We start from the raw sequence: 15777 nt of genomic DNA on the forward strand, positions 1-15777 counted from the left end.
AACCTCGCTCCAAAAAGGGGAGACGACCGACGGGCTGATAACCCAAAATGACACTGTGATGACCATACGGCTTATAAATGATATTTTCTACAATCAGCCTAGATTTATAGAGGAAATAGCTGAACAATTTGGTCTAATTTCTTTGGTAACAGGGAGGAATAGAGTAGTTTAAGAGAAGTTATTAGTAGAAAAAGGAGGGGTTTGCAAAATTATTGGCATTAATGGTTGTACTTTTATCCCGAATAATACAGCCCCTGATGGAAGTGTCACTAGAGCGCTAGAGGGTCTTACATCCCTGTCTGAAGAGATGGCTGAAAACTCAGGCATCAACAACCCCTTCACTGATTGGCTGCAAACCTGGTTTGGGAAAATGGAGTGGTCTAATGTCAAGACTTTTTGTCTCGGTGGCAGTTGTAGCGGCAATACTTGTTACCTGTGGATACTTCTGAATTTCCTGCAATCAAGGACTTTGTCATAGATTGACTGATACAACTATGTGTTAGGAATCAAAGCCCTGCAATGATGATTAAATGTGAAATGCTATAAGTGAGAATAAGATATGATCCTTCCCATACCTTCAGGGAATTCGGGAAGGCCCGACAATAGCTTCTTGCTATTGAAGTACTTGTGGATGAGGGAGGTCTCATATCTGTTCTCAAAAGGAGGGATTGATAGGGAAATCAATACGTTCATATATATTCCCTATATGTGTATACATTCTGTCAATAACTTAAGATTGTAACATGCATCTCCAGGTCAGCTTGACACATATTCCATATTAATCAGAATATTTGCAGACATAATGCCGCACCCCATAATAAACAGAGTAATAAAGTGGCTGGAATAAAGTGATAAGATGGTTATTAAAATAGACTTTGTTATGCCACGCGGTAAGGTGACTAAAACATACACTACGTAATGCGCACTGAGTTACCCTCATCATCAGATGTCAGAACAGTTAGAATATTCATGATTAGGGGTGGGATATTCTTGTAATACTCATGTATAGAAATTGCTGAATCCTAACGGGTAATGATTACTCAATGACACACCCATATACGCCTACCAAGTTAATGATTACTCTATAATACACCCTGTATGTACACCCACTTCTTTGGGTATAAGGAGAGATGATTTGTTCAATAAAGTATGCTTTAGCCCAGATTCAACTTGTTTCTGTGTCATTGCATCACTGACGCTCCGGAGTGTGACGTAATTTGGAATCCATCCAATATACCTATTGGTCTGACTTGAGGACCACCTTGACAAGGGCAAACTGGAATTCATGTCAACCTGAGTCAATTCAAATCCAATATTTAATTGGCTGCAGTGAAAAAAAAGGGAAAATGCATATGTTTTTCAATAAATTCATCAGTAAAGAAAGATTTTTATATGTATATATAGAAAGTTTAACAGTAAAAATTGAAAGAAAAAAAATGCACGTAGATATATATACATCTTCAGATGCCCCCCTCCCCCCTAATGTCATGTTAGAAGAGAAAACAACATAATAAATATATTTATATATCTGTATAAACACAGGTGGCAAGTTGTTAGTGAGCAGTTTAACATTGAGAAGGTTTCCCTTGCTTGGTTTAAAACGCTTTAGTTGGTTTACATGACCATAAATAATGCAATTAAATTACTGTAAAACATGGCCTACCCTCTGAAGCATGTAAGTGGTACACAGCCAGTATATTTTTCTCTCCTGTCAATGTGTAGGTAGATGGTTTTAAAATATGTACAAGAGACCAGTAAATAGATCAAAAACAAAAGTTTTAGTGCCTTTTACATATGCATTCAAAACACTATATACATAAGAGAAGTATGCATATCTATATACCAGCTGAAAAATCCTGGTTAAAAACACAGTAATCAGATTCTTAGCAACTGCTCCATCTGCAAAATGAGGTAAAGAACACGTGAAGTTAGAAGGGTATCCAACTGGTTTTGTTCAGATTTCTAAACTTCACATTTGCGACCGCTGATAGATGTGTCTGCAGGCAGGAAGCAATATATGGATTCAGTACATTATAACAGAGTCATATTACAATCCAGTTAAATCTCATTTAGCAGTGCTTGTTTTTACAAGAACACACAGAAAAACACAAGGTCCAAGTGTTTGATCCCTGGCGTGGAGTAAGGAAGACATTGGATGCACCATTATAAATTGGTTTCATCCCAAGAAGGATCATTCATGTTCTTGAGAACTTTCCGGATGAGCTTCTCAAGTTCTTTACGTGCTCTTTGTTCTTCTTCTAAAGATCTCTTCATCTTTTTGCTATCCTGTTGATGACAGTGTAGATATGAATAATAAAGAAACAAAGATGGGACTTTTAACATAGAAAAAGTAGTAGATTTCTCTCACATGTGCTCACTGCTGATCAGTGTCTATCAGCTACTGTTTGTGGCTAAAAATAAAGGATTTTGATAGTGACTTTAAGAGCTCGTTCAGACGGGGCAAGAGGGGGCGGATTTAGTGCTGAATCTACATCATAATCTGCCCCCTCACAATAGAGGTCTATGTAGAAGCGAGTTGCCCTTTCTTCAGGCGGATTCTGCCACTGATTAAGTACCAGTGTCCACCTCGCGGCAGCACCCTCCGGACTAGGCCCATTCATTTGGGCCTACTCCGGAGCAGGAAGCCACGACTGTTGGAAGCCGTGAAAGTCATGGCTGGCGCATTTTGACCCTATTCTGATGCGGCTTCCCGCGTCAGAATCAAGACAAAAATCCGCCATTCCATGCCCCGTGTGAACTAGCTCTATATGGACAGGTCAGTCAACTAGCTTTTTAAATCAATCAATGAGTCTTCCTAGCAGTGGTAGCCAACCAAAACAGTGTAGCCATCTGCAGAAGCAACAATAGATCCCAGGGCCCAACTCTGTTTACAACATAGCTAAAGGCTATGAACAAAAAGACAAAAAAAAAAAAACGGTCATTGGTTTCTTGTATAAATAATTGCTAAACGCACATCAACTTAAGGGGAAGCAATCTTCAAAAAAATAAAAATAAAGCAATAATACAAAAACACAATAAAAATGAAGTACCGTATATACTCGAGTATAAGTCGACCCGAATGGAAGCCAAGGTCCCTAATTTTACCACAAAAAAAAACTGGGAAAACTTATTGACTCGAGTATAAGCTGAGGGGGAAATGCAGCAGCTACTGGAAATTTTCAAAAACTATAACGGTCGGAGGTTTTGGCTGCAGTAGTTGCTGGGTGCTGGGGAAGGGGAGAGGGTGTTTTGGTTGTCTGTCTGCCCTTTCCCTGAGCTTGAGGACTGGGTTTTTTTTCTCTGCACGTGGAATTCAGCCTGGCTGAATATAGGGGATCTGCAGTGCTCCTATTAACCCCTTCCTGACGGAACAGGAGCACAGATACCCTATATTCAGTAGACTGGGCACTTTAAGACACAGGAATACCTAATGTGTTTTATGGATTTTTTTTTAAGTATTTTATGGGAGATTCTATACATTAATATAATGGCTGGATATAGACACCCCACCACAAAAAGAAAAAAAAACCCACATAATATAATATACCGTATTTTTCGGACTATAAGACGCACCTAGGTTTTAGAGGAGGAAAATAGGGAAAAAAAATTTTGAAGCAAAAAATGGTAAAATATTTAATATATGGGAGTTGTAGTTTTGCAACAGCTGCAAGGCCACATTGACAGGTGACCCTGCAGCTGTACGGGGACGCATAGAGTGTTTTTTTTTTGCGGGGCCAGAAGTACTTTTTAGTTATACCGTTTTGGGGACTATCTATTGCTTAGATCACCTTGTATTGAAAAAAAACCCGGTGGTTTATGATATATGATTTTCTACTTTTATATATATATATTCTAGGGACAGGAGGTGATTTAGAACTTTTATTTATTTATTTCATATTTTTATTATATATTTTTAAAGCTTTTTTTTTTTTTTTTTTTTACTATTTTATTCCCCCCCGGGGGCTTGAACCTGCGGTCACTTGATTGCAAGTCCCATAGACGGCAATACAACTGTATTGCCGTCTATGGGACATTCCGTCTATTAGTATTACGGCTGGTCATAGAGACCAGCCGCAATACTAATATAGCAGTGACAGGCCTGGGAGCCTCATTAGGCTCCCGGCTGTCACCCGAACAGGTCGGCTCCTGCGATATCGCCGCGCAGGAGCCGGCCTGCAACTTTACAGGTACGGGGCCGGTGGGGACCAGCCCCGGGGGAGAAGGGGCCACCGATACTGACCCGGCATCCGCTGTACTAGAGAGGCGGATGCCGGCACGGGATAGACGCCGGGGCCTGAGACATCGCTGCGCTCCTCTGCCCTGCATGAAGCCAGCGGCGGGGGGACGGAGGAGCGGAATAGCATCGCCCCTGCCGCTGCTGGCTTCATGCAGGGCAGAGGAGCGCAGCGATGTCTCAGGCCCCGGCACCTGTGCCGGCGTCTATCCCTTGCCGGCATTCGCCTCTCTATTACGGCGGGTGCCAGGCGCTACATTCAGACTATAAGACGCACCCTTCTTTTCCCTCCAAATTTTGGGGAAAAAAAGTGCGTCTTATAGTCCGAAAAATACGGTAGATAGATAGGATAGATAGATAGATAGATATGGAGATATATAGAGACATATGGAGACATATAGAGACATATGGAGACATATAGAGACATATGGAGACATATAGAGATATATATAATTTATTTTTATTTATTTTTTTGCTTGGCTCGAGTATAAGCCGAGGGGGGACTTTCTCAACACAAAAACTGTGCTGAAAAACCCGGCTTATAATCGAGTATATGCAGTAACACAAAACAAGAATTCATGGGTGTCAGTGTATATTGTGGTGTAGAAAGTTATAATATAAAAGTATACACAGACCTGCTTTAGCTCTTGGACCTCATCTTTCAATGCATAAACTGTGTCAACAAGACTCCTAAAAGGATAAAAATCAGAGAGGTTTTTGGAAAGTGCACAATCCAAAGCAAAATCTCAATATAATAAAATTGAGTGATTTCCAGGGCTGTGGAGTCAGTAGTAAATACCACCAAACTCTTCAACTATTACACAGCCTGACTCCTTGATAAATGGCAGGCACGGCGAGCTAGAAGCAGTAAAGTTCCTCTAAATTATTAAAAAGTCAGTAAGTGAATTCCTAAGAAAGTAAAACTATACATCTAATTAATTATAATCTAAGCATCCAATTATTATCAGTAATTGTGTAATTTAAAATAATCGTCTTTCTTTGTCATTGATGTCAGAGTCGTTAAGTTTTCCTGACTTCACCGAAAATTGGCCCAGGCAGACACCACAGCCCTGGCTATTCCACCAAGAGAAATTTCTGTAGTACAAAATGCCACCAACCTTACCATTTCCATCAATGTGAATTGTTCTTAAGAAGGAGGGAGCAGTCTCAAAAGATGATCATCTGTTAGCAACTGTAGAAGTGGCCCTTTGATACACTGTCTAACAACATGCAGCTGAAAGCAATGGAATCAACTACTCACTTTTCTTCTATGACAGTCTGACCGTTGCTTCTCGTTTCTTCTACAATAATTTTCTCCTCTTCTGGAAGTAAAACCTGAGGAGCAGACTCTTTGCGTGAACCTGAATAGCAAGATGAAGAATGTTAACAAGAGTTCAGAACATTCATACTTTGTGCTACACTTCTATTGTATGTTACAAGGTTGAATAGTGCCCACAGGTACAAAGGTCTTCCAAACTACAACTAGAAAGCCTAAAAACTGATGGAGTACAAAGGCAAGATATCTATAAAATTACCTTATAGCCAGAGGAAAAGAGCAAACAGTTGTTCAATGTAGTTGGCTGTACATAAAAGATTACGAAAAAAAAAAAATCTATATACACAATACCTGCAGCATCAGAGCTCAAATATTACAGACTGTACATGATATTACAACATTAAAACAGGTTTACAGTGAAAACTTACCTAAAAACAGGCAATATGAAAAGGGACACACTAAAACAAATTACAAGAGGCAAGCTGGCTCGGATTACATTGACACAAATATTAGAACATTTGTTGACAAGAAGTCTATTATAGAGGGATGACACAATGGTGAAGCAGGGATATGCAGCATAACCTTTTAAAGGGAATTTTACACCGGTATTATTTTTTTTACTAATTCAAACCAGACCCTGCTACATAGTTTATTCTAATTCGTCTTTATTCCCTGAAGTCTTTCATCTATTTTCTACTCATGATCATGGAGCCTTTTAGCGATCTGCTTTACAGCATCAACATGGATCATAGGAAGCAACAGTCTTGAGATGACAGACTTCTGAATGAGAAATTGCAAGACATGCTTTGTGATCTGTGCAGAGGTCATTGTGCAGGAAGGGCGATCAGAGAAGGAGTGTCCATCACCTACTGTGAATGGTGGATCTAAAACCGCTTCATTGAAACCTTATTTTAGCATATTTCTAAATATAGATTATGATATGGAAAATTACAACATACATAATTAGAAATTCTTTAAAAAAAAAAAGTTTGACATAAAAACGACTTTTTTCTGACACACAATAGTTTTTTTTTTTTTTCATCACACATTTCCTTTAAGTCAATGAGACTTCGTTCCAAAGTGGACAAGCAGCTACTCTTTTAGCCTGAAGCCACAAACACAGTTGCGGAAAAAGTGCCTTTTTTGTTGCAGATTTTGCTGCGGTTTACTGAGCCAAAGTCAGGAGTGAATTTAGTAGAAAGGAAAAGTAGAAGAGCTTTCTATACATTTCCTATTTGAAGCTATTGTTGGTTTTGGCTCAAACAATTGCAGCAATATCTGCTTTTCCTCAATGTATGTATTCAGCATTAGACTGGAAGCACACAGTATTTTTATGGCAGTCTTTGATGAGATTTTAAAAGCCAAACCAGAAGTCTATATAAAAGAAAGCTTAGTCTCATTTTTACTTCCATTTTGGACGTGACCGGTGAAGCTAATCGGTGGGCTAAGGAAAGGAATCAGGTTGTTACTACCTGTGACCTTCTGTGTCCTTGGTCGCGATTTAGCCTCAGCGTTCACATGTGGCGAAGACTTTTGCCGGAATTAAACACTAAAGTAGCAAGACCAAATTGTGCTCGGAGACATAGAGCACACTTTTTTTGCCCAGCCTCATAAAAAAAAAAAAAACTAAAAATAAAGAATACACCTTAAAAGATTTAGAACATCTTAAAATCTTTAAAAAATAAAATAAAAAAAATAAATAAATAAATAAATAAATAAAAAAAATAAATTGAACACTGCAAAAGCAGCAAATGTTAGGTTTTCCTTAGAGATGAGCGAACACTGTTCGGATCAGCCGATCCGAACAGCACGCTCCCATAGAAATGAATGGAAGCACCTGGCACGCAGACTTTGCTGACGGCCGGCCGCTTAACCCCCCGCATGCTGGCCACTTCCATTCATTTCTATGGGAGCATGCTGTGAGCGTGCTGTTCGGAACAGCTGTTCCAAACATTGTTCGCTCATCTCTAGACTTTTCCTTAAAATTGCTTTAAAAAAAAAACAAAAAAAACAAAAAAAAAAAAAAAACCACACCACACCTAAAAGCTTTAACTCACAATTGAGGACCATATTAAGTAAGTTGTAGAAAAGTAAGATGTCGTGAATGATATTAACCTCTTTAAACCACCCATATGCACTTGTTGCAGCATATTCAGTCAATGGTAGGTCTGCTGGCTTGTGGAAGAAATAACTAAAAGGATTATGAGTTGGCTGCAGTTAAGTGGAAGATAAAATGATCTAGTATGTTTCAGGAAACCGGAACATGGAAAAAACAAATAGTAAATAGTAAATAGTAAAATAAATAGTCTGAGGCTCCGTTCCCACGGAGTAACGCGCCGCTCATTTAGACACGTAAACACGTGTCAGAGTGAGGCGCTTCAAAACAGATCCCACTGACTTCAATGTGTGCCAGCTTATGCACGCTACACATTGAAATCAATGGGAGGCTTTATAACCCATTGATTTCAAAGTGTAAGCCGGCACCCATTGAAGTCAATGGGATCTGTTTTTAAGCTCCTCACTCTGACATATGTTTACGTGTCTAAATGAGCAGCGCGTTACTCCATGGAAACAGAGCCTAAAGCTGTAGGAATCAGATGAAATATGAACAGTCATTTGAATGCTTAGTTTAAAAAAATTACACAAGGGGGAAAAAAAAAAAAAACTAAACTCCCACCCCTTTCATATTGAATATACAGACCACAACTATACAATAATTTGAGATTTCCAAATTTACAGACTTTTACTGGGGTATGGATTGCTAATGGAGAGCATAGTTTCCCAAAAATAATTCACTGAAACATTTCAAAATATGCACATTAACAAAGAAAACCCTTTCTAAAGAAAAAAAAAATGCCTGCAGTGTGGCGTGAGGGTCATCCGGGAGTGTGAGATGTGATCAGCTAAAACACTGCTACAATACTTCCTGCCACACACTAAACAGCTGGATGCAGGCAGGTAGGGGGAGGAACAAGAAAGCCATCTTTCTAGAATGAGAAAGACAACCCTCTCTATGCTGCAAGTCCCAACCAATATCATGACAGATACTAGTGACAAGGCGACCAGTCATGATAAGAGGAGGATGAGCAGGACTTCAGTATGAGAAGGAAAGGTACTGTGCTAGTAAAAAAAAAAAAAAGCCCTATACTGTAAAGATCACATCTGTGCTATGTATCTAGAGCAATGTGTAAATCTATTATGTGCAGGTGACAGTGTATAACACATACATACACATAGCAGAGCTGTGTGTACAGAGATCATATGCAGCACAGCTGTATATGTAGAGATGTGTAAATATACTGCGTCTAGATGTCCAAGTTTGTGTAGCAGTGCTGTGTGTATAGCATATATGTACAGAAGTATTGTGTGCACAGCAGAGCTGTATATGTACTGTTCATGCAGTACAGCAATGTGTTTGTGACACTAACCCTTTACTTCATTTGACCAACAGAAAATTAAATTTTACTAAACATTTTTTTTTTCTATCTAAATGTAGGATAACTTATTTTGGTCTGTAAAATATGGTACATTATGTGACAAAAAATAAATAAAAATGAATACTTTTTGCAGGACTCTGATGAGAGTGTTGCTTCGGCCAAGTTTAGATGATTTCTAATGACTTTTTTTTGTCATTTACACATCACATTTCTTTTTACGTATGTACAAGCCAATGTGCGGTTTTAACTCCCCATTTTGTATGGTCTGTATTATACTAAAAAGAAGAAACCAATGATAAAAGACTACTGCCAAGTAGAGATGAGCGAGTAGCATTTGGTCGAATACCTCCCCGCCATAGGTATTCGTGTAAGCGGCCGAACACCAAGGGGTTAAACGTATCGAATATTTGATGCGCTTAACCGCTTGGTGTTCGGCCACTCACACGAATACCTATGGCGGGGAGGTATTCGATCGAATACTACTCGCTCATCTCTACTGCTAAGCGTACATTTTTACACATGATATATTAATAAATTGTAAGAAAATGAAATCTGTTTTCTGAGATATTGATGACATTCATTAGATACCTCATCATCAGATTATTGAAGGTATGAAACGCCGCACCCCACTAATAGCTGCCAGAAGTGCAGCGTACATGGAGTCAGATGCAAACTGTGCCCTACACTGTACAGGGATGTGGAAACTAAGAAGAGCTGCAGTAGGCTGGCATGGCCATGCCACTATTAATAAGTAGTGCAGATTGTTTGCATGTTTTTTAGTCACTGATTTATATAATTGAGATTAAGAATGACAATCACTTTGGCCTAGCACATCATGTGTTTTCCTTTAGGAAAGCTATTACTAGGAAACAAAGTAGCATTCGAGTGTCTGGCATCCAAAGGAGACTCCGCCGCAGAATCCACCTAAAACTGGCAGCGAGATGAGTCCTGCAAGGACTATAGGGCAACATTTAGGCTGACCCGAAGGATGGAAACCCTAATGCTAGTGTGAGCTTAGCGTGAGTAGCTGCCAGCCTGTATGTTCTATATACTTTGGAGTCCAGTAGCACAGCTCAGGTATATATGTAGGAGGATTGATGAGACATATCAGCATACGAAGCTGGAACCTGTGTAATCCATTGTAAATCACTAGTGGAAGCCACACAGATCTGTCTTGTAAACGTTATATTAACAAGTCACTAAACTTTTATTATTTTTCTTATTTTGAGTGCAGGCAAGGATAAACTTTGTAATATACTTCATTCAAGAAAACTACCTGTTTCTCAGCGCCGCACCTCCCATGAGGCGACCTGAAGCGACCGCTTCAGGCGGTGCTATGCCAGGGCCCTAGGGAGGGTGGCATTTTCGCTTACCTAAGCCAGTCCAGGACAAGCTGTCCTGGACTGACTTAGCACCGAGCGGTGGATTGGGGAGGCCGCTGGAGAAGCGCTGCTCCAGCGGCCTTCCCTCCCGCTCAGGCAGAGAGCAGGTCCTCTCCCTGCCTGCGAACGCCGCTAAGCCCCACCCCCTTTGCTTCACCCTGCCCCTTCGCTCTGCCACGCCCCCCTCCGCTCCACCCCCTCCTCCCGAGGGGGAAGGGCAGCTTTCTGTCGTCCGCCTCGGGCGGCGAAAAGGGCAGGTTCACCCCTACTGTTTCTTCACTTACTTGCCTCCTTTTTCCAGTGATTAAATCTATACAATATTAGCCTATGAGGAGAAGGAGGAGAAGAGCTCCCAAAGCAGAGAGACATCTGCACTACAGATGGTTTTCTTTCACAACATACCAGAGTGGTCAGAAATTACAAGCCATCTTTCTCCTTACAGAAAGGACTCATTTAATGCTGTAGACTGCCTCATCTCTGTCTCCCTCCTTCCCTCTCTTATCTATAGATTTTATTGTAACCTTATCTGCTTGTGTACAGAGATCATTCCGATAAGGCAGGAGTAATCCTTAGGGTGCATTCATACTACGGATATGCTGACTGATTTTGAACGTTAAAACACGTTCAGAATCAGCGCGTATACAGCAGTTCCCATTCATTTCTATGGGAGCCGGCATACGAGCGCTCACCATTGAAATGAACGGTCTGCTTTTTTTCTCTACGAACGCTCCCATTGAAGTGAATGGGAAGCGCTCGCGTGTACGGCTCACTCGGCTCATTCCGAGCCGTACACGTGAGCGCTTCCCATTCACTTCAACGGGAGCGCTCGTAGAGGAAAAAAAGCAGACCATTCATTTCAATGGGGAACGCTCGTATGCCGGCTCCCATAGAAATGAATGGGATGTGCTTTATACGCCGCTGATTTTGAACGTGTTTTAACGTTCAGAATCAGTCAGCGTATCCGTAGTGTGAATGCACCCTTAGGCTGCGTTCACATATAGTTTTATGGTGAGGCGATTTTAGGAGGAGGAATTTGAGTCAGTTTTCTGACCAAATTCCTGACCAAAAAACCTTAAGGCAATTTTCTTTAGTTAAGTATATTGCAGTTTGGTCTCTTAACTTGCACTATTGATTTATGAAAAATAATTAAAAGTTTACTTACTCTTTGAGACCTGTCTCATCAGTTTCATAAACCCCTGTACACCAATATATTACAATGAGGACACTATTGCAGTTTTTCCTGCCCTGTAACGACAGCCATGAGTTATAGTAATTGAGCTTCAATGAAGTTATGCATTAAACTGAGGTAAGCCACCTTGGCTGTAAAAAAAATAGAAGGCTATCATGAGCGTAGGTATTTATGCCTTAAGTTCATTTACAGTGTCCATCACATCTACCACGTAAAAAAAAAGTCACTTTTGAAGGCACAAACTAGCAAAGGCAAAATTTATTTCAACTGTACATAACAAATGCATTCGCTCCAACTTTGCTTTTTTCAGTTTTTTTGAGAAAGCAAATATTTCAATGTCATACTGAACCACAATGCATATTTATACTGTACAATACAACATTCAGAAATACATCTGCGTTTTAGTTTGTAGTCTTAAGAAGGCAATGTCCCACCAGACATGGCTTTTCTCTTCTGTAAATGAGATGCACAGGAAATCACTCACACCACTGAACACTGGGTAATGTGTGCTTTGCCGAAGATACAGAAACACTGGACATAGAGATGAGTGCTCTATAATGCAGAGAAATACAGTGCGACAGTTCATGTCATTGAGGTGGAAAGGGATCAGGACATTCACTAACCTCTTGCTCCAATGCCCTTGTTCATCATATATAGTTATGTACATGGATATACTGTATGTATATTTATATATGTATATATGTTACAGGATTGCATAAACAAAGTGTTCACTTGACTCACAAAAATAGAAACACTGACTTTTGTAACATTTGTTATTTGACGTTACTAAAGAGAAGGAAATGCTTAATACTTCAGAACAGTTAATACTTCATAATGCATTGACTGCTTTTAGTGATAAAAATAAAACTAAGAACCAGAGATAGATTCTTCATGTACTAAAAAATAAATAAAATCTTTTTTAAAAGAGAGAATAAATACAAAGCTGTTTTCCATTGGTCATATTTCTAGTTCTCCAAATATAGCCAGTGATGTACACAACGGATGGTGCCATGGCTATGTCAAGCAATGTGTATGGCTACTTTCAGAACTGGGGGGGGGGGGGGGGGGGAGAGAAAAAGTTTTATAACTGGGGTGTCAAAAAAAAAAAAAACCAAAAAAAAAAAACAAAAAAAAAAAAACCATCACACACACACCACACGCCTTTTGACTTCTCACATCTGTGCTACAATTGTGCCTCATTGGGAAATCTGTGGAGGTTTCAGTCCCCTGTGATTCAGTGTCTTTCTACAGTTGGGTCTTAGAAAATGACTTATGGTGGTCTTGATACCTTAGAAATCAGATGATCAAAATCTTGGCTGACTGTGCATTGTTCTAAAAAGGTTGAATAGAATAAGATAGTCAGAGTCTCACCTTCAACCACCTTCCTTCAGGAGTCATCTTGAATACTCCTTCAGTGGATAGTACAGGATGCCTATTTATATGGCAATTTCCTTGACTTTGGAGAACTAGAGGAAACAATTAGTTCTGTATTCCAGGCAAATCTTTAATTCAGAATTTAACATTGCCACAAACATTAAATTGGCCGAATGCTTATTCAGCAGACGGCAATCTCACAGATCTTCTCATACACATGCACACTGAGCTTGACAGAACATGTATAGGTTCTGAACAGGGAGAGGGGTGAAAAGCTGCTGCTAGAAGACAAAAGGATCAGGCAAGTGAAATCCAACTGTCCAATATTCATCTCCCTCAACATTGGCAGAGTATCCAAAGAACCCCAATCATATTAGATGGGTGGTTAATGTGTATGGCCAGCTTTTGTCAAAGTGTATATCATGAAAAAGGATTCAGAATACACCTAAAAGGAATGGTATCTGTATAGAATAAAAACTTAAAAAGTGTAAACACAAATTTCCATCACTGCACCCTCAACTTCATTGTCCTTTACATTCTGCACTACTATTATGTATACTGTACTTCTTACAATGTAGCCTGCAATATAATTTTAAGATCCATACTTTCTGTGGTCTGCCATCAGCCCAACAATTATTTGGCACAGCAACACATGGGCAGCTAGAACCAGTACCTGTGCTGCCTGTCGAGAGTATACACAGTCATTATCCTATCCTCTATATTTTCCTACAGAAGCAGAGAGACCACAAGTATACTGTCATGGAGGCTGAACTGTGAGGTCCTGTATTATAACTGTGAATAATGTGTGACAGGGATCTCTTCAGCTGTGGAAGATCACTAGCACAGTTCATGCAAAGCTGTCATAGAGGGACTATAAAAGCCTATTATGGGTGACACAGATCTTCATAAAGGAAGGTAGAAAAGCATGTCACCAGAGCCACATTCAAAAATTGCTATATAGTGACATAAGCAGCGAGAAAAAGAACAGGCAAACGACCGACACACAGAATGGGAAAAGTTACTTGTGGGTAACTAATTTTTCTTTGAAGTTTTTAGATTTGTAACTATGACAAGAGTGTGTTTTCTATTAGCATTAAGAACTGGAGATTTGTGTGACCCAGACATGTTTTTAAAGGGATTCTCTCAGGTGGGTACCTCACTTCTAGTCCCTCCTAGACGTGGTGGCTGAATGGAGGTTACAATATCCCTCTTAGCATAGGTGTGGGGCGTGGAGTAGGGCAACGTCTTGTTAGGCATTTCTATCATACCCTCAGCAGAAGTCATAAAAGTCTGTGGTGAGGAGGACAGCCTGTCGGCTTTCTTTACATGTATTAGTTAACGCAGTGATTTTATTCCTCATAAAATAAGCAGAGATGCTCCAGTATCGTTGCTTCATGGGGCATAAAAGCATAGATAACAACAGACGAGTCTGAAATGATGGGAGGTTCTCTATCACAAAATGAAGACATAAAATTTATCATTTGAATTGGCAGAGCTCAAAAGACCGAAAGGTGAGGTACATCTGGATAGCACCCAATTTTATATACTATACTGAATGTAAAATACTATTGACAATGTAATTTTTGACAGATACACCATTTTCAGAAGAATACTTAATCTTTGGTGCTTTGCGAGTCAAAAAAAAGGAAAATTATATATATATATATATATATATATATATATATATATATATATATATATATATATATATATATATACACACACTCAACTGCTTCCTTTTTAGAACTTGTCCCTTTTTTCAATCTATATAGAAATTATGGGCAGCCTCTTGTCATGTTGGCACTAATGAGAAAAATGTCATTAAAATGTCAAGGATAAAAGGTGGAGGAAATATCCACACCAATCCAATGAAACGTTGTTCTTAAAATGTGATTATTACAGCCAATATTTGCAAGCCTACAAAGAAAGAGTGGATCATTTAAACAATAAGCACACAAAGTGTAACATACTAGATTTGGCCTATCAATAGACAACAGAAAAGCCTTCTGATTCAGTATCCAAAACATAAATTGGGCTTCATATTCTACAAGTATAAATGGAGAGAATCATCTCCACTACGTGCATATCTAATCTATAAGCCAAAAATGGGAAGTTCTCTTTGCTGTAAGACAAGTATTAACAGTTCTTTTAACAAGTGATGGCCCCCAAGAGGAAACATCAAATGAAAAAGCAATAAAATAGATTATTATATTTCTATTTAGTGGACATCTGGACATTCCCTTTAAGGTGACATTTTGGAGCCAATCTCAGAAGTGGGTCCAGCAGAAAATCGTATTAAATGCTTTCCCACTGTTAGAATAAACATCTAGCATTGGCTCAACAACCTGCATCAAAGCAGTTACAAATACTGCATGTGTAATGTTAGTCTTAGATTGCCAAAGGGAAAATGACTTACTATGGTAGAATAGGTTTTAATAGTGAATAATTGATTAGCAGAATCAGATCTAGAAAAGAACTCTGCAATAGTCATCCAATAAATTGCCAGGAGAGAGGGAGAAGGGAGTGAGACGTAATATTTACCAATAACTTTTTGATCAATCTCTTTGTAAACTACTGGATCATTTTGGCCATAACCTCAAGGTGCTACATAAAATCTCTATAGCCGATTAATTTGCAGAAGGAGTTTCTAAGCGCAATGGCTTTACTTGCATAGCGAGCAAGATAAAAAGCTACACTGTACGTAAAGAGAAAACAGCAGGCGAGGTGCTCAGCAGTAACTGCAAGCATTCTATATTAGACAAAAAGTTATCAGTTGTTCCATTACATTACGGAGGGGCTGCCTTAATAGTTTTATATGTGGAATCTCATGACAGTTGTTCCTTGTCAGTATTTGCCATGTCTAGGGTTTATTTTTAGTCTAGCAA

At 39.3% G+C, this 15777-nt stretch overlaps 1 protein-coding gene across 5 annotated transcripts in view; it reads right to left on the bottom strand.

Moving 5' to 3' along the window:
- Positions 1-1423: 1423 nt before the first annotated feature.
- Positions 1424-15777, bottom strand: part of ARHGEF7 (Rho guanine nucleotide exchange factor 7) — an 85986-nt gene continuing 71632 nt past the window's right edge. For 2 of the 5 annotated variants that reach the window (XM_075265281.1, XM_075265285.1), the window contains 3 exons: positions 5496-5595; positions 4870-4924; positions 1425-2286 (listed from right to left, as the gene is read on the bottom strand). In XM_075265281.1, the coding sequence (XP_075121382.1) occupies positions 2164-2286; positions 4870-4924; positions 5496-5595 (278 nt within the window). In that variant the 3' untranslated portion in view covers positions 1425-2163. Of the gene's footprint in view, positions 2287-4869; positions 4925-5495; positions 5596-15777 lie in introns of all 5 variants that reach the window. The other 3 variants (XM_075265284.1, XM_075265283.1, XM_075265280.1) reach the window with 2 other exon arrangements.

This window comes from Leptodactylus fuscus, chromosome 2, assembly GCF_031893055.1.
Source record: "Leptodactylus fuscus isolate aLepFus1 chromosome 2, aLepFus1.hap2, whole genome shotgun sequence".
NCBI classification, from domain to species: Eukaryota; Metazoa; Chordata; class Amphibia; order Anura; family Leptodactylidae; genus Leptodactylus; species Leptodactylus fuscus.